This window comes from Parasteatoda tepidariorum, chromosome 4 (assembly GCF_982258835.1).
Source record: "Parasteatoda tepidariorum strain Cologne lab strain chromosome 4, Ptep-v5.0, whole genome shotgun sequence".
NCBI lineage: Eukaryota > Metazoa > Arthropoda > Arachnida > Araneae > Theridiidae > Parasteatoda > Parasteatoda tepidariorum.
In genome coordinates, this window is record NC_141758.1 from 32564323 (window position 1) to 32584263 (window position 19941).

The 19941-nt window shown below is 30.0% G+C and overlaps 1 protein-coding gene across 1 annotated transcript; it reads right to left on the reverse strand.

Moving 5' to 3' along the window:
• Nucleotides 1-883: 883 nt before the first annotated feature.
• Nucleotides 884-6645, reverse strand: LOC107440439 (14 kDa phosphohistidine phosphatase). Its single transcript, XM_016053355.5, has 3 exons — nucleotides 6381-6645; nucleotides 3952-4076; nucleotides 884-1081 (listed from the first exon to the last, which is right to left on the reverse strand). Exons 1-3 carry the CDS (start codon nucleotides 6529-6531, stop codon nucleotides 986-988), a joined length of 372 nt encoding a protein of 123 aa, XP_015908841.1. The 5' UTR covers nucleotides 6532-6645; the 3' UTR covers nucleotides 884-985.
• Nucleotides 6646-19941: the final 13296 nt, after the last annotated feature.

Here is a 19941-nt window from a genome sequence, read left to right on the forward strand (position 1 = left end):
CCTGAAATATCAAAACATTTCATTTCAGTTCAACTCATCAAAGCTGGCATTAAACATTTTTTACAGTATTTCTAACTAATGTTATTATCCTGAGGAATTGGCAGTCACATGAAAATTACTTTTAATGGTTTTTAAATTCTATAAAATCCATATTATCGTACTGACTGTTAAAATTAGACAAAATGAGTATGTATTTAATAAGATATATTAAAACGTCATATATTTTTATATTATTGTTAAATAAGTCACAAATTACAATTGCAATAAATTTTGGCAACCTGTTTATTTACTGTTAATATGGTTTATGAAAACTTTTGCAAAGGAAAATAAAAAAGCCACAGTTTAAGTGCCTTACACGCGAAGCAAATGCCATTTTGCCTTGAAGAATTATCTAGGCTTTCGAATGTACAAATAACATAAAAGATATTAAACTTTTTTAAAAATCACCAATTTGGCAACATTTTTAAAAAAATTAATGCCTTATACTTATTTTTGCAGATTTTTGTTGGCCCAGATAATGCAGCATTGGAGTAGATTTTTAAATATTAAAAAAATGGACTACAAACGTTTTTTATTTTCACAAAACCGCACCTTTTCTCCATATGTATGTTTTGCGCTATTTTAAGAATAAGCAAAGAAAGTGCTGTCTAATCTTGCCTGAATTTTTTGAAAAACAGCCTTAAAAATCTCTCTCTATATATAAATCTTAGTTAGCTCCATAAAAGGACAGTTTTTGTTTTTAAAAAAATTATTGCTATGTGGCAGACAAACCTGTACAAAACTTAAAAGCTCTAGAGAACTGGGAAGTGGGTGCAGTGGGATATTTTATCTTTAACATACAAGAACTAAATGAAATTAAATAAATAGTAAAGTAGAAGCTGAATAAAACAAGAAAGTCAATAATTTATTTTTCACCAACACAACAATAACTTAAAACATTTGAGGGGCCAATACTTCATAATGAAATTTCATCTCTTTTTTTTTTTCAGTAACCATCATTTGAAAAGTCTATTTTGGTGTAATCTGGATATTTTTCTTTCAAAAGTCTGCAAGTTATAAGGTGATCAGCTCTACCATATCCCTATCAGAGAAAAAACAAAATTAAAGAATGCTGTGAAACATGAACCTTATATTAAATTAGCATATATTCTTCAATATGAAAAGAAGAAAAAAAAGTAAGGAAATATTCATTTTAAAACTAAAATTTTAAAATTAGGAATTTATTTAAAAATTTTATGCATTATGACAATTTACTACCAAAACTATTAGGAATCAGAACTAACTATAGAGACCTTATAGAAAAGAAAAAATACTTACAACAATTTACTAGGATAAAGTATCACTATCCACACTTTTAGATTTTGATTTAGAAATAAGATGCTACACAAATTAATATAATTTAATCTTTGAAATCAAACATAATAACGTACAGATATGCATTTCTTTTTATTTCAGTAATCCTTTAAAGGTTAAAAAGAAATTCATAAGTTATTTGCATCAAACTAAGGTAAAAATAAGCAAATCTAAGTTTTAGTTAGCACAAAATAAACAATTACAAAAGTCAACAAATTCTGCAAGGGAGACATTTAAAAACTATAAACAAAATTGGGAGATATTTAAAAAAGAGAGTGAGAGAGCATTTTGTGCAATAATTTTCACATTATTATTATTTTTCTTAAAAAGAATTTTTTTTTTTAATAACACTTTGTTAAAATTAAGCAATTTCTCTCATCTTTTTGGAAATTTTTTTGACCTTTTCAGAAAAAAAAACAGAAATTTTCAAGCCATTAATTTTGTTTTAATGCTAGAAAGCCAGGCACTAGCATACTTGAAATGATTTCTTTAGGGAGTAGCTTGTTTATATGGATGGTTGATCATGTTAGACTAAGCACAGATGGCAATAGGAGTTGAAATTTGTCATAAGACTTCCAGATTCCTACTTCCGATTGATTTTTAGACCTAAAAGCGCACCATTTAATATTGTTATATGTGTTATGTTTTCAATATTACACGCTCTTTCCATTTAACTTTCAGAAACAAATAACAAATGAATTCAGAAGACTTCATCTGCATTCATGTTATCCAAAAATAACAACCTGCAATATTTTACACAATATAGCAATGTATAGGATAACACTAAAAACGGGGCAAACTTTACACTTGTGATGTTAAATTTATTTTTGGCTCACAAAACAATTTTGGTTTCCAAAAAACTCTTATAAAGGGTAAAATACACATCGCTTCGCAAGCATAACATAAGCGGAGGGACACACTGGAAGTTTTCTAAATTTCTTACGGTTTTAGGAAGTTTGTTATCGTTTACATTCAGTCAACCCATCCATACTGAACTTTATTCATAAAAAAAATCTTTCCTAGTTTTGTTCACACTTTTTTTTCCTATTTAAGCTGCTTTTTACAACTTCATATACATAAGAACAGCATTGTTGCACTGAAAATATGATTGTACTTAAGAAACAATTTGAAGCAAGAAACTACTAAAAAGATTTTTGTAAAAACTTAGTTTGTAATTTTGGATGAGTCTAAAAAAATTCAACTAAATTGCAGTGGAATTTTTATCAAGAAATAACAGATTTATTCATATGATATCTTAGATTGTAACTGTGAATTCAAAGATGGGTTAATTTTTAGGATGGCTACAGGAGTTTTCTAGGTTTTGACTTTTTTCACCTAGCTTTCTTTTAAATGACTTTATTAGCTAATTCTAATTTCAAAAAAATCTTTACATTCTTCATTAAGTTGGAAATAAAAAGATATTTTTCTACAATTTTTACTTCAGAATAAATTACTTGTCTTAGAAAAAAAATACACTAAAAGAAGTTTAGCTTATATTAGAAAAATAAGCAAATCTTTTGCTGGTATTTCATTTTTATATAATTCATTGCATTTTCAATTGATAGTATGGATGATTGAATGAATGTAAACAATTCAAACAAACAGTAACAAGCTTTCTTAAACCGGAAGAAATTTAGAAAACTTCTGGTGTATCTCTCCACTTATGAGGCGATGTGTGAACAGGCTTAATATTATGGGAAGTTTTATTATAGTGATTTGTGTTTAAATTTACAAGTCATTTTACCATTCATAAGAGTTTTTTTGTATTAATAAAGACTAACATGTCATGAGGCTAAAACAAATTTAACCAAATTAATATCACAGCATAAATAAAGTGTAAGGTTAGCCAAGTTTTGAGTGTTATCCCTTATTAGGCTATATTTGTGTAAAATAGCAACGTTTGTTATTTTGTTGTGTAGAATCGTAGCAAGTTTGCAGTCTTCATTTGTTGATCGTTTTGTTCCAAGTTAGATTGAAAAATCAGTCGGAAGTAGTATCCCGGAAGTCTTACGATGAATTTTAACCTTTAGCGCCATCTGTGCTTAGTTTTAAACGGTCACCCATCCATAAAAATATATTGCAACATAATAAATTTAACATAAAATACGAACAAAAAAATATTAGAACACAAAACTCACTATACCATAGTTATCATTGACATAACTTATTCAAGTAAATAACAATACAAAACACATCACAAGCAGTAATGGCAGGCACAGAAATGAAAATTTAGAGAAAAACTGAGACAAGAAAGATATTAATTTTGAAATTAAATTGGAAAAGTATTTATTTATCATGTTGTTTAAAATTATGTTACATATGATGATTTAAAAATGTTAATAACACAACCATTAAGCTTTGTTTAATTAATCTTTTTTTAGAAACAGAACTATGAAAAATGTAAATCAGGGGGAGAATTTAAACATTTCAGTAATACGGAAAACAGCTAACATTTTTAAGCTTATCCAGCAATTCGTAATTTCTTATGTTTGTTTTTTATGTCATATGTTTTAAATGCTTTGTAAGTCATTAATGACTGATGACATGCCATATTAGACATTGCTAAGAATTGGAAAAGTTTTCATCATCAAATATTACCTGTGAATATCCATATACATGAATAGTTTTCTCTGAAGGGTTGTGTTTAATACGTCCTCCTCCAACACACTCACACTCTAAACCAAGTGCTTCAATGGCTGGAGTTGTAACTTCATAGATATCACCTAAAATTTAGTGAAATATTTATAAATAAAAAAATCAAATGGGTTATTTTATGAAATACGGTCAAAATAAAATGTATTGTACTTAAATATACATGAATCAGATAAAAATTTTCCAAAAAAGTTACTTGTCGTTAAAATCAATAAAATGAAAAAGAAACATTGATAGGCAGGCTTTGTTTTTAAATTTTTCATGTGAATCCAAAAATGTCTCTTTCATTTCACACACAGTCAAGGGAATATATAATGAGATAAGTGGATGAAGATTCTAATAGATATGCTAGAGACTTTGAGTAAACAAGTTTTAAAACTTTGTTAACAGTAAGAAATAAAGATTATGCTTTGCTTTATTTCTTATACACAGGAAAATTTCCATATTTGTGCCGAAACCAATTACAATGGCTTAATCGCCAAAAGGTTTCTCAACTTGCAAAAATTTAAAAAAAGATATATATTTATATAAGTAGAATAGAGTTTTGCTTGGGTGTTGACCACTAATTATACCATTTCAGTTTGATCTTTTCTGGGAAGTTTTTTTTTAGTTTCTGACACGTCATTGCCCGATTGTTGCCGCAATTTGTCAGTTTTTTTGGCGTAGGTATCAACATAAAAGTCTTTTCCTGGGTAGAAACAAATACAAATTCTTTGTAAGTTAAAAAAACACATTTACGCTTAAATTATGATAGGAATATGGAAACCATCAATATGGAAATATCCCCCTTATACAGAAGCTTATGATTGTCAAAATCACTATATCTGACTCACATTTAAACTATTCTTCAAAATAATCACAGTTTAGGTTTTATCATTTACTGAGGAGGTTTTCTAAGGTTGACTGCATGCTTACAAATGCACTTAAAACTTTCTGCTACATCAAAATCATTCAAAGATTGCCACTTAATACTACCTTCATCCACTAAAATATGCAAAATTTAATAACTCATCAAAATAAATGTAGGTTGAATAGTTAAATAAGACAAAAACAATATATTTCATTCGAAAAAACAATTTTTTTAAAAATATCTTTGAACTTTCTTTTCACCAAGTTATTTAATATTAATACTTTTATAAAATCCTTTTTCGTATATTTTGAGTAACTAGATAGATGTGGGTTTTTTTAAACATAGTTTCACGTGTTTTTTAAAATTTAATTTAATATTGCATGGTATACTAGTTAAAAATGTCACCCGTTGTACTTAAATGTTCTCCATTTTCATGATTAAAAATTGACATTTTGGTCGCTTTGATTTTCACATTCATTCAGGATTGGATTTTTGACATCAAATCCCATCGAAAAAATATCAAAAACTGTCAAAAACCTGTGACATGTTTCTTTTCTATCATTTGAGACACTTTATTAGAAGTCAAACTGCACAGCTACTTGAATCGTGCACAACACAATACTTGCATTGTAATAACATCTATAATTATTCATATTATGACTATTTATATATGATTCATATTATATATCATGTATGAAAAATATAGCAAAATTATTAAATACTTTTTCAAAACACATGACACTATTTATAATTTAAGATTATAATTTTTTTGATATATTGTAATATAACCATTCAGATTATATTACAGATAATAACTATAAGCTATTAATTGTAATCTATTTATTATTAAATACTGATTTTAATTCTTTAAAACACTATAGCTAATTTTCTAGTTTGTATAGTTAGTTTCTTTAGAAAAAGTAAAGTGGTTTTCAACAATTGTCTGAGCTCAACTTTGGAAATTCTTTTCTTAATATTTGTAGTCAATGCATATACGTAAATGTTTTATTAATTTATTTTTGTAACCAATATTTTGCAAAGTTATGAGATCAAATTTTGCAATACATAATATATGGTATGTTTTAATAGTTTTACTGTGTCCACATAATAATAGTATATGCATAGCAGCATCAATCAAAAGAATATTTTAGAATTTCGGTGTTATTCATTCAAAACTGAAAAATAAACTCGGATTACAGAGTGCATTCAAAATTTAGAACAATTAGTTTCTTATGCAAAATTTTGTGTTTTTTGACAATTATTAAAAATTATGTCAAAAATGGTTTTTTGAGGACATGACTGGTACAACTTCCACTTTTTGAAAATTTTCTAATACTGCCCTCATTACTTATGAATGCTATATAACTATGCAATAATTTATGTAAATAATTGACATTAAATAACTTTGCACTTTTAAATGAGTCAAGATATAGCGTACGTTAATAGATACCACTTACATAAACTTTTAGATTAGGCAAATAGATCAAAAATTCAATTAATTTTAATATTTTATTTTATTCATTACCATGAAATTCAGCATCACCGGATCCACGAACAATATATTTCATTGTCCCGTCCTCATCATCAGGATCGTAAACTTTGACTAAAATGTATTTAAATGTTCCATCATCGATTCGTACACTTTCAACTGCATCTAATTTGTCTTTCATCGACATTTTAGAGCTCAGGTATAATTTAAATTTTAATTAATATATAAGGCTCAAATCCAAAACAAACTACGTAAATATAAATATTTTTGAAAGCAGACGCCGGAGATTCTTATTTGTTGCCATTTAAAATAAAAGAGATTTTGATATATTTAATGACATTTCCCGCTGAACAGACGCATATGCATGAGAAGCAGCTTGCCTAAGATTAAGAGACCGTTCTCACTATATATAGTTTATGCACTTTAGTTCGTATCGCGATTGCAATGATATTTGGTCAATTTAGGAATTGGTAACTGGGCGGAGTGAGCTTAACTCTAGCTTTTATCCATCAATCTTCTTATAACCCTATATTGATTGTATAATCTGTACTATGCCAAACTTTTTCGCCAAAACTATTGGCGTTGTTTAAACAAAAGCTATTGTTAGAGGAAGCCATTTTCTGTATTTGGCTGTGCGGGATTTCATATTTTATCATCATGAATGTTTTAATTACAGGTAATTCTTATTAATTAAAGATTTATAATATTAGTGTATGTTTCATAGCAGTATATAAAAAAATTTCATGAAATTTAAAAAAGATTAATGAATTTTATTAAATATCTGTGAATACCACGCTTTAGATTTTAAAGTAAATAGTTTGTTTCTCCTCTATATGTAAAATGCATGTATTTTAAGAAAATCGTTATAAAAAAAAATTCATTTATCAAAGTTTTTCTCTGCTTCCTTAGAAATCCTTGGTTTGATCTGTCGAAAATGTGTGAAGCAGTTTAGTAATGAAATTTCATTTAGTTAAATTACTTGATTTATGTTTATTTTAGTGACATAATACAGAGGTATCTTTTTTTTCTGGGAAATATATTGCTAATTAAAATTTATTTTATATCGAAAGCTTAATATTGAATTTTCTTAAAAATAGTGAAGAGTTTTTTGATCATGTCTAAAATAATTTGTTTCAATTTTATTGTAAACTAATCTAAAAAAAAATTCTGAGAGAAATGGAACAAATTTAGATAATATTTATCATTTTCATTCACAGTTATTGCATTCATTATTATTCTTTTAGGTTGTCTTAACTATTGAATAAATTATGAGCATGCATACTTTTAAAAAAAGATTTTATTCTGTATGTTTCACATTTATGTGCAAAACAATTTGTACTCAGTAATTTGTTTTATTTAAATACATAATACAAATACTATAATAAATTAGAAGATAATTCAGATTAGCAAGTTATCTTTATTGGATATTAATATGAAATTGAATTTTTTCAATTATTTAACTTCTCAAACTATATCTATAATTGTATTTTTTTCATTACCCTAAGATTTTTAACAGTTTACGTATAAATGGACAATGTAAAGCAAACCTTTCATATTTCTTCTTTCTCTTCATAAAATACAAACCAATAAAATACTTTGTTATTTTTTTTTACTAGGTGATTCCCTGGAGAAGTATCTAGCTAATTACTTAAATGCTGAATGAAAATGGGTTATCGATGTTTGCACACCCTGGAATCGGTGTGGACAAATTAAGTGTGCAGTTGTGAAGGGACGATAGTGTTTCTCTTAATTCATGTTGGTAAGTTGAAATGTAATTTATTTACATATTCAATGATTATGTATCTAAACCATTTGTTGGCATTGTTTGTATCATGTATAACTATTCTAATTCAGATACTGATTTTTATTTTTAAAATTACTCGTGGTTGTGCTATAAAATAATTTATTTTGCTTTTCTTAAAAATTAAGGAACTAATGATGTGCAATTGGGTACAATGCCCAACTTTAAAAAACTGGCTTTTGTGGTTAATAAAATTTGTGGGGTTATTGGTGAGATTTTGTTTGGTGATCTGTGGAAGAATAATTCTGAGCAGCCAGCCGCCAGGATCTAAAAAAAAGAGAAGGGAACTCGGAAGGTATAACCCGTAACCACCCCCAAGCAACTATCTACAAGTGTTTTTTTTATTATTAAATTTGCAAGTTTAAAATCTGTTGAACACCTTGGCGATTGTAGTTCACCCGGCGGATCACAATACAGAAATATTCCTGAGTTGTTTTTCTCGAACGAAGAGTTTAGAAATTTCTCATGCTGAAAGATCAGCGTATGCATCAACATTTTGTTAATCTTGAAAACGTCACTATAAGGCGATTCAATGAAGTAATTAAAACTTTGTGAATTGTACTTCGGCTAATGTTCTGTGAATCAGCTTTATCTGTGGATGAATGTATTGGTTAAGATCACATACATTTAAACTGCCAGGGCCATATTCAACTGGCAAACATCTTTGAAGAATGCATGGCAAAGTTGCTAAAAAAGGAAGTGTATTTATACACAACTTTATATACTAATTATATGAAAATATTGTAATCTTGTCTTGACATTTAGCCAGATAACCAAAACTCATCCCATACAAATAAGAAAGAGTAGTCACAGTCAGAAGTCTGTTTAGAAGAAATTTGGGTCCGTTAACGAACTATTCACAAAATGTCTTCATAAAAACTGGCATTTCACAAAATAATTTATCTTTTACTCAGACTCTTCACAAATTCGTTTATCTTCATTATTGTTTTGTTAATCGAATAAACCCTTACCAGGAGGGGGGGGACGATAGATGTAAACGAAATAAATTTTGTCTTCAGCAGACGCTTCTTCCTTTATTCGTCCGAAATGAATATTCTGCATTCAGCAGTATAAGAATAGGCAAAATACCAAATATTTGTATGTTGCATCTCTAATTTAGTAGCAGCAATTGCTGTTTATTTTTTAAATTTTAATTTTTTTAATTATAATTTAACAGTGTTGGGCATAATCTTGTAAGTCTTTACAATTTAAAAACTCCTTGAAAAAGTTTTTTTTTGCAATAACAGACCCTATTTGCACTAATTCACAAAAGCAGGACCCTGGTTGAAAGAATGTGACCTAACATTTATTTTATAGTCACAAATTACGAGTAATTTTTTCTCAATTTTGCAAATACGGACCTTTCATAAAATGTCTGGACAGATCCCTGACAGTACTTGAACAGATTTAGTACTATGATGCTGTAAAGAAAAATATTCAGAATGTATTCAGTAGAGAGTGTTATTTTCTAATATTCTTATCTGTGCTACTTTACACAATGCAGAAAAATGTTTAGATGCAATAGATTATTTTATGACTAGTTCTCTCTCTCAATGATTCTGGTTCTACCCTTAAAGGACAGGGGGAAGATTGTTTAGAACATTGTCCCTGAATTATAAATACCCTTCCACTTTAAACGCCTTTGGTAAAATATACTAAATGAATAATGCTAATAACACTAATGAATAATGCCCATTGCTATTTCAAAATAGCAATGGGTATAATGTTCAACACTAAAAGAGATTATAAAAAAAATTTCGATTGCACGGAGATTACTCTAATTCTATTCTTTGTTAGCTTGAATGAGATGTAGACTCAACAGAAGCTAATACGAGTGCCTCAGTTAGTATCTTTCTCTATTATTACTATAATGTTTTTTGTTTTGATTATTCGGAGAATTGTATATTATTAACAGTGGCATTTTACCTTAATCGTTGTGAGTTTTTTCCCCAACTGTATTGTTATAGTACGGATTGTTTACTGTTAGTGCAGCACTGTTTATAAATTATTACAGTATTAATAGAAAAATTAAAGTCAAAGAATTGAATGATCTTTTAATGTTTATCAGTATTTGTCTTTAATCAAACTCTGGTTAAGAAAAAGACAGTGCCCCACCAGTTAGTATATTCCTCTTTTATTAATAAAATTAATAATATATATTTTTTTAATTTGATTATTTCAAAAATATTTATTACTTTTGTTTTTATCAGTGGCATTTATTGCATTCTAAATAAAAACTAATTTAATGTTTAAACTAGATACTAATAAGTTTAGAAAATTAATTTATGATTTTATTTTTTATTCTTGAAAAAGGTTTAGAAAATAATATTCATTAAAGAACTGGTGATGTCGACAGAATTTAGATGATTAGATACTAAAAAACTGGGAGCAGTGCAATCAAACCTGAACAATAGACAAACACATCAACATGTACTGGCTCATCATTCAAAGTGAGCGTGGGGATAACTCAACATGCACATTCCATGATCCATCATGGACTCGTGCCTTTAAGAAGCCTATGTGGCTGTCTCTAGGGTAAACAGTGACTCAACAGTGCACACATCAACTGAACAATTGGCTGTGGGATCATTTATGTTGTGTAAAGAAAATATAAAAAAATCTGTGCTGTGACTAACTATTAAATGCTGTGATGTAATGTCCTGTGATTGTCTTGTTCTTAAAGCCATTAGTCTTTATGTGTAAACCTTGATTGATGCTGCAATAGAAATATTAAATAATATTAATCAGACACTTCCCCTCTCTTTCAGATGTAAGTAACCTGACTAAGTTGGGGATCTAAAAGAAAAAATCGAGCAACAAACCTAACGTTGCAATAATTTACACTCCTTTTTTATGTCTTGATTTTAAAGTGACAGATGTGTCAAATCCCCAAGTATGAGTTTGAGTGATGCTTCCACCCAAAAGAGCTATGGGACCACTCTGAAAGTGTCGCAAGTATGCCATATGCGTAGAAAAAGTGCCAGGTTTGATAATTATTAATTTTTTCTGTTTATCTCTGCTTATAACTTAAAACGTATACTTCTGTGCTAAATGTTCTTTCACTCTGTAATTCAAATTGATTCAAACTACTGTATGCAATCCTTTATTAGATTCACAATTTGAAGAGTTGTGCTTTTATCTATATACTTAACCGTTGGTTGAAATCTTAACAAGGTATCTTGATTACAATATTAATTTGAAGCAACTTGTTCTCTTCTAGCTTTTGCCTGGATTCTACTGATGATTCATGTTTGTCCCGGGGAATAGTCTCACAGCATTGTCTGCTTGAAGCTTTTCTGTGAGATATGTTTACCAGGACTTGTTTCTACAATGATGTATGCAGATTCTCATTTAGTTTGAAGAATATCTCTGTACCGTAACAAGATAACATTTCAGTCATTAATTTTGCTATGTGTATTAAATATAATTGTATATTTTATAAATTCATAAAAATAATTAAGCTCTTTATTTTCCGGCACGGTTGTCAGTTAATAATATAACTGAAGTCTTTGATTGGATTCTGATCCACTGTAGAATTTTAAGGTAACATGATTTCTATTTTTTATCTAGAAAAATGCTTTTATTTTACAGCTGACTGAGCAGACAATAGCATAGCTGCCAACTGTTCAGAATTTTTTAGGATTTGTTCCTAATTTTTAAATACAATCTGAAAATCTGATATTTTTATAAAAAATCTGAATTTTCATAAAATTTTTGATTTTAAACCAATCCTTTTTTCTGATTGCCACAAGCACGCATCCTGTGATTATTGTGCTAAAGTAATTTTTAGTAGCTTTTTATTGGAAAATATTATTCCAATAGCTGTCGCTGATTATTTTACTAAATTATTATTTTTGGAAATTTTTTTTTGTAGTATTTAAACACTTGCATCAGAAATATTTGTTTATGATGTAGATTATTATTTACCTGTGTTTTATAATTTGGAGATAAATAATTATATATTAATAGGTAATGTTTGTTTTTAATATATTATACCGGTATTTCTAATTATAAAATATTAATATTATAAGTTTCCCACAAAAGATAGCGTTTATAGTTTTGTTTTACTAATTTACATATTTAAATATATGTCTATTAATGTTATGATTTAATAGTTAAATTTTTATCTTACTCTCGTAATTAGTGCATATAATTTTGTCTCTTATAGTGTTCCTAATTTTTGATTCCTAAGGTTGGCAGCTATGCAATAGTTATAAAGAAAGACTTAGCTGCTTTTTTTCTCAGGATGATGCCACTAGTAGTGGTCATAGACCTTATATGATTGCATCTGCAAGCACCTTCATAGAGTCAAGCTAGCTACCATATTCTGTCTATTGTGTAAGAATAAAAACAAATATACGTGCTTCAAATTCTCAGATCCAACTTGAATAATTTTTTTTTCTTCCTTTTTTATACTTTTTACATATGCCGTACTCTTACCACTAAAAATAAATATATTCAAAAGGAAATATATCTCATTTATTTATTCTTTCTTGAAGATGTATATCAAGAGAAAGATACTATTTTATAGTACATATGTATCCAAGGTGCTACTACTTTAACACTGCAACTATTTCAATTTAAATGAATCTCAAGTTAGAATTTAATGCTACTATATTTAATTAAAATTTTGAAAATACGTCCAATAGTACGTTTAGAAGTCATTTGACTAAAATATTGATAAGTATTGAACAAGAGCTAGCTCTTGACCTGAGAAAAAAACCAGAGTTTTGGGAAACCAAAAGCGTTAGTTAACTTATTTTTAACGAACTAATTTTTATAACTGTAATTCAACTTTATTTTATTTTCAACTAGCTGAATATCCACTCTTCGAACAGGATTAATAAAATTAAAAAACAATAACTCGATACTGAAAAACCCAATGAAATCGTGGACAAAACTGAACGGTATATACTGACAAAATTAAAAAGCAAAAACATAACAAAACCTGTTTTTTGTAGTTCAGCCCATTAAAATTGAGATTAACTGTATTCAGCATTACTAGGCATAATATCGAAATTTACCATTAACTTGAAATTTTTGTAAATAAGTAATTTTTTTAATTTATATAAAAGGAATTACCTATATTAATTAAGCATCATTGGCGGCAATAATAGTATGGCGCTTGTTTACGATTAATCTAAACGAATAAGTACCTGTACTCCATAAATGTTGCTTTTTGTAACATAATGGCTTACTTTTTAGTATTTCAATATGCATCTATTACATTACTTAAATGAACTGAGTGTCAGCATGAACACTTTGACTCAGAATTTTCATTAAATATATTTTTTTTCATTATTTCTTTGTATTTATTCATGTCAGGATAAGTGAGAAATAAATTAAGAATTTTAATAATATTTGGTGAGATGAAATATAACGTGAAACACCATGTTTTTTTTTGCATAAAAAGTCAAATATTTCAAACGCGGCTCACTTTCAAACAATTTAACTAATATGCAGTTATTTAAATCTTAGCGAAGCAGTTATTTATAATTGAAACTTCTTTAATTTACAAAATCATTAATACATTTTTGAATATGAATCAAAAAAAGATTTTTCCAAACTAATTATTTTGAATTTTATATTTCAGTAAAATCTATAATTCCGTAATCTAACAAATATTTTTTATTAGCTGTGTGACTTTTTATTTTTAAAGAGAGAATACCAAAAAAATATATATATTCTTACTAGGAATTAAAAGGCCAGAGAAAAAGAAAAGAGGGACAGCGGTTAATAACACTGAAGTAATTTTCTACGTTTTTCCTAAGCAAATTAGTACCACTTTCCCATTAATTTTGCCTTTCATTGCAAAAGAATTTTTATTTTATTTTAATTACCGCTGTTTTTAAATTATTTACTTATACCGAAACACATTTTGACAGACGTGACAAATTAAATACGTGATTTCAGATAACTTTAGAGATAATTTGGAGATATAGTGCTACCACGCAAATTTTTTTTTTTCATTGTTGTTGTTTACGTCGCACTAAAGCTGCCCAATGGGCTATTGGTAACGGTCTGGAAAACATTCCTGACAATCATCTGAAGACATGCCATCACAATTTTGAACTCTGCACAGGTGAGGCTCCCTTCGCTTCGATAGACCGACGACATGCGCGTGAAGTCAAGTACTTATGTATAACATTTTAACGAGGACCAATACCTCACACCCTCGGTCCCTTCACAGATTGATCCAAGTAGTTTTTCACCCGCACGCTGACAGCGGCCAGTGATGCTCGACTTCGGTGATCTGCTGAGAACGTGTCAACAATCAGTCAATTGCGGAACTGTTGATTGAAATTATGACATAGCGAAAAAAAAAACTAAATAAAGCACAAGCAATAACTCTTTTTTATTGTTATTAAATAGAGCTATAAAGTATCAATGATGTTATCTTTAAGATTTTTGAGGAAACAACGGCTAAGGCTTAACCAGTCAACCCCGCTTAAAAGAATATCATCAGTTCCAGCGAAATCTATGCAATTGAGCGGGTTATTCGATTAAAAGGATAGTGCAATATTCTATCCTAAATTTCTGCGAAATTTTATTTTTAATTGTATTTAATGCAAAGTATAGTGTTTTGATTAAATAAACTTAGTTTTATGATCAATAAACAATTTTGATTAATAGTATCTGTGTTAGTATCATAAAATATAAATGTCATTTAAAGTTATATAAAAATAAATCAATATTAGTGAATAGTATAATATATAGGTACTAAAATATTATTTGATCCCTTCCGAAAAAATCTATAATTGAAGACTATTTTTATACTCGTTTAATTCGTCAATTTATCAAAATTAGATTTTCAGTTTCTATTAAGACTTTCATGAATAATTGCGTATTCCTTTCAAACGCAATTATTCCTTTCAAACGCATATTCAGATTATTTTTTTTTCTAACCTCGTCTTGAGAATTTCCAAATTAATGAGCTATTTTAGTTTGGAATTTTTTTAAGTATATCGTTTCCCAGATTCATTGCCCCCCCCCCCCCGATTAATTCAAATCCATCCTTTTCTCGCTGAACTTGCAACCATTCTCAGAGTTATTCTCTGGATTAAGCAATAATTATTCTTACTTAAGAGAAAGACACACTGTTTTTTTATAGTAAAAAACGCGCTTATTTTTTTATTAGTGGTACACAGCGTTACGAAAAATTTAAAAAAGGTACACTAAAGTCATAAGTTTGGGAAACACTGTCCTAAAGTAAAGAGAAGCTACCCTCCCTGAAATGCGCTATTCTTGTTTCCTTAGCAGCAGACGGCCTCAGATTTAGTGGCGGGGGGAGTTCTTACCGTAAACAAACTATAAGTCAATGAGATGTAAAACACTCGTCGCTCACTTCAATGTATAACTAGCAGCAAGATTTGATTTTTTTTCTTTCTATTTTACCCCTAACACCTGCTTAGACCAACTAATGAACAGGACCCTTTTGAAGTGACCACCTATTGTATCCTTATCTTAACTGAAAAACGATAATTTAATTTTAGTTAGTGAAGCATTTCTCCAAAATAAAATTTTTTTTTCATTTCAGTACCTCTTCTTCATGCAATTTTGCGGGGACAAAAATTAAAGAATGTCAGTTTAAACGGGGAAATTTAACATTAGTTGCATACAAAATGATTTGGTTCCATTCGTGTAAGCGGGTTATTCGATTATCCGACATGCAATTAAGTGGACATGACGCAAGAAAGTTCCAATCCGTTTTTCACTCGAACGGTTTGTAATAGAATGTTTTAATGTCAACAGTAACCTTCGTGCGACGAACTATTAGTATGCCAAATTTCATTGCTCTCTGTCGGATGGTTTAGTCCAGGGGTGGCAAACCTTTATGTCTCAACGTGCAATTTTTTCTAAAAAAATGTTTAATGAACTAGTTAACGTATAGTTTGTCTAAAGTAAAAACTCGCCTAGCCATTTGTCAAGACCCTTGGCGGTGACTATGGTAACGAGGTCTAACTATTTCAAGGAGTGTGGGGTCATTGCTTAGGACAGATTTTGGCTAAGATTCGGTGAGAGTAAGAGGACTTTTTTTTCGGTCTATTGTGTTAGCCCTAGAGTGAAGAGAAGCTACCTTCCCTCCCCCCCCCCCCAATGCCCGCCTGTGTTAACATTTTTCGTCAATTCGGACATTAACAGGGCACCATATTAGGTGGGCCAACGTTGCTCCCACAGTAAGGACAGATAGTACAGAGAAGAAAAGAACATCCATGCCTTGCCCGGGATTCGATCCCAGAACCTTTCTGGTGCAAGGGCAGTTCCCTAACCCTTCCACAGGCCGGTCGGCTAGCTACCTTCCCTGAAATACGCTATTCTTGTATCCATAGCAGCAGACGGTCTTAGACCATGTGGCGGGGGGAGTTCTTAGCTTAGACAAACTATAAATACTCTGTTAAATTCTGTATCCATTTATAATTACATTCATGTTTTTAAAATATAGGAAAAAACAAGTGAGTGCGATCGAAAAGGACACATGGCCTCTAACATAATTGGATTTAAATAGGAGAACAGATTTTAAATTATCGTAAGTTAAAGCTAGACGCCCGGTGGCTGAGTGGTAGTGCTTCGCGCTCCCGTGCCACAGGTCCTGGGTTCGATCCTCAGGCCGGGCAAGGTTGACTCAGCCTTTCATCCCTTAGTGGGTAGACAAATGAGTACCAAGCATGCTTGGGAACATGCACTGGGGGTTCCGCGTTCGGCTGACCACCTAACTGGAACATCTGCTCCTGCACCCCAGAGCCCAATGTCAAGAAAACTGAGATGGGCCTAGAGGGCCTTGGCCCCCTAGGGGCTGTCGCGCCACTGAGTTTAGTTTAAGTTAAAGCTACATTTTTTTTCCTTCGGCGTAATTTAGTTAAGCTAAGATTATAAGCAGTAAAATTATGATCGCGGCAGTACCTATAGAGTTGGGGGAGTCTCTCCCCCCTCCCTATATATATATGTGTGTGTGACATAAAACGCTTCAACTTATCTTTTTATGTTATTCCTTTGTCGAAGTCCTTTTCTTAATTTACTATTCTAAACTAAACGCTTTTGCACTTTAATATTCACATCCTGTCTTGTAATCTACTTTTGGTTTCAAATCATGCATTGAGTAACAGTTTTGATTTTCCCCCTTATTTGAACTGTGAGAAAGACTTTTTCACTCGCCTTATTTAAAATATAGATTTTATTTTATAACCGTCGTTGAACAGCCGATCCAATTTTAGGTTTACGACTCCTAATGTTCAATTCTGTAACCTTTTAATTTTGAACAAATTCAGTAGACAAGGAAATTTTTGTTTGATTTGTTATAGGAACATGGAGGACTTTGCAACTCGATAGATTTAACTTGCATCAGTAACCATTTACTATACGGGCAGTCTTTGGCCGGCTGTGGACTTCTTCACTCGCCTTATTTAAAATATAGATTTTATTTTATAACAGTCGTTGAACAGCTGACCCATTTTTTGGGTTTACGACCACTAATGTTCAACTCCGTAGTTTTGTAATTTTATAATTAAAAACTGGAAAGTTCCGCCCCCTGCTTACGTTGCTGATCAACCCTCATGGTTGCTTCTCATTAATCATTGCGGATTAAGAGAAAAAAACCGTTTATTTCCATAAATTACGCTTGAATTGCTATTTACATTTTGAAGATGACTAAATTTAGACAAAACAATAAAATTGGTACCAATCAATAAAATTGGAACATCCTGTAGAGTTAATACTCAGTGAAGATGGAACCAAGGGAAAAAGTATTCGCCTCCGAATGAGGTGAACCAGATTCGAATCCCAATAATGGCTGGTCGATACGAATTCCTCACCCGGCTCGCACCTACTACAGTGCTGATGCAAAATATCCTCCACGGTAGACGGATTATGGGATTTCGTTGTTTTTTTCTTCGTGTAACGCAAACGCGGGTTAGTTTCAATAAAATTTTTTCCCAACACTTGATCCAAGAGTTCCCTGGTCTTCTGGATTGGGTACAAAATTACAAGGCGACGTTGTTGAACATTGGTAACAGTAAACCCAAAATTGGGTCGGCTGTTGAACGACGATTATGAAATAAAATAAAAATCACGCGCTCCAATCACATTTTTCAATAATATCCCGATTTTTTTTTTTTTTTTTTGAGAGTCAGATTTAAAGCTCTTAAATATCATTACTTAAACTGCATAACATATTTGAGTTTGGATGGAGTTGGATGACTGCATTCAAATCCTCCTACTCCAGTCATTGTTGTCGAAACTGGTTGTCGTAATAATTTCATTTAAAAACAATAAAAGGTTTCAACTTAAACAGGGCATTTCATAAAGTTCAACCATAATGTATATTTCTAAATTCCTTGATGAAATTTAAGTAAAAAAACGAGTACACACATTGTCATAAATTAATAATTAGGCAAGGAAAAAAAAATCAAAATTTAATGAATCATGACTGATGAAGGTGGGATTGGCTAAAAACTTATGATTACTAGAGAAAACAAAACTTAGAAGGCGATTAAAACTTAACACGCTCGTGTGTCATCGGCCATTCAAACTGATTTTCTATTTTTCATACCGCCTATTTAACAATTAATTTAACTGATACGATGACGTTGTCATTTTTTCTCCTCTATGATATATCAATTTGCAGCTTTTACAACGTGTTAGATGTAATTACAGAACACCCTGTATGATGTACAGTATTTTACGTGATTATTAATTAGGTAATTTTCACAATCAAATTTAAATTTTAATAAGATAAATAGCTTTTCTAATACCTAAAATTTAAAAATATAATTTTTTAACTTCCTGTAATTACTACGTCTCTTCAAAATTATGTTGAAAATTTATGATGTTAAGAATGATATAAAATGTTTCATACCTTTTAAAATACACTTCTTTTTATAATCATTAATGAATAAAATACAAATAATATTTAATTCTTAAAGGAACTTCAACATTAGTTTTAGACAAAGGAATTTTACTGTAATGTAAAAATATTTTTAAATTCTTGAATTTAACTTCATAGATACAACTGAAATGCGAATTGTCATAGCATTTGTGCTCATATTTTCGACCGCTCTTTAGAATGAGCTATTGCAAAAAGTTGCATAGATCTTACGAAAAAAAGAACAACTTAGTGTTCAAACGATATTGAGGAGCATTTAGAATGTCGAAGGCACTTAGGAAAAAAAAAAGTAAATAAATAAAATTCTGCTGCTTTTATCCTTGTGTTTCATACTAGGTTTATCAGGCATGTTGCAAATATTGATGAGCTTTCTTAGAGTTTTTAATATCATTGACGTTTGGAACAGTATAGTCGATTCTGGTAATGCTGTCATTAAACTATAAATGAAATTTCATCTAGAAAGAGTCGGCCCAGTTTGAGCTCCATCCTAAGCACACTTCTCTTCAAATACAATTAATTCATATATAAAATGTAGCAAATCAAAATTGAAACATTATTTATTGATTACCAGTTAACCTCACTATTTTCCTTAGTAATAAGCAATGAAAACTCACCACTCATGCTCTAAGGAAAATCTTTTTCAATGGTGCATTAGAGTTCAAACAGCGATTTTACAAATGAACAATTAAAAATAAATAATAAAAAGTATTGTTAAATTAATGGGGTAATGCCTTTTCATTCTATGCATGAAACATGGGGATAAGTATAGGCTTACTGTCTGCGGGTTGCAGCCCAAGAATAGTCAAAGGGTCATCTAAGAAACGACAAAAATAAATAAAATAAGAAAAGCTATATCCAATAATTTTTTGAAAAAAATGTCAAAATTCCAAAACTGCTAAACAGTATGAGAAAGAGCC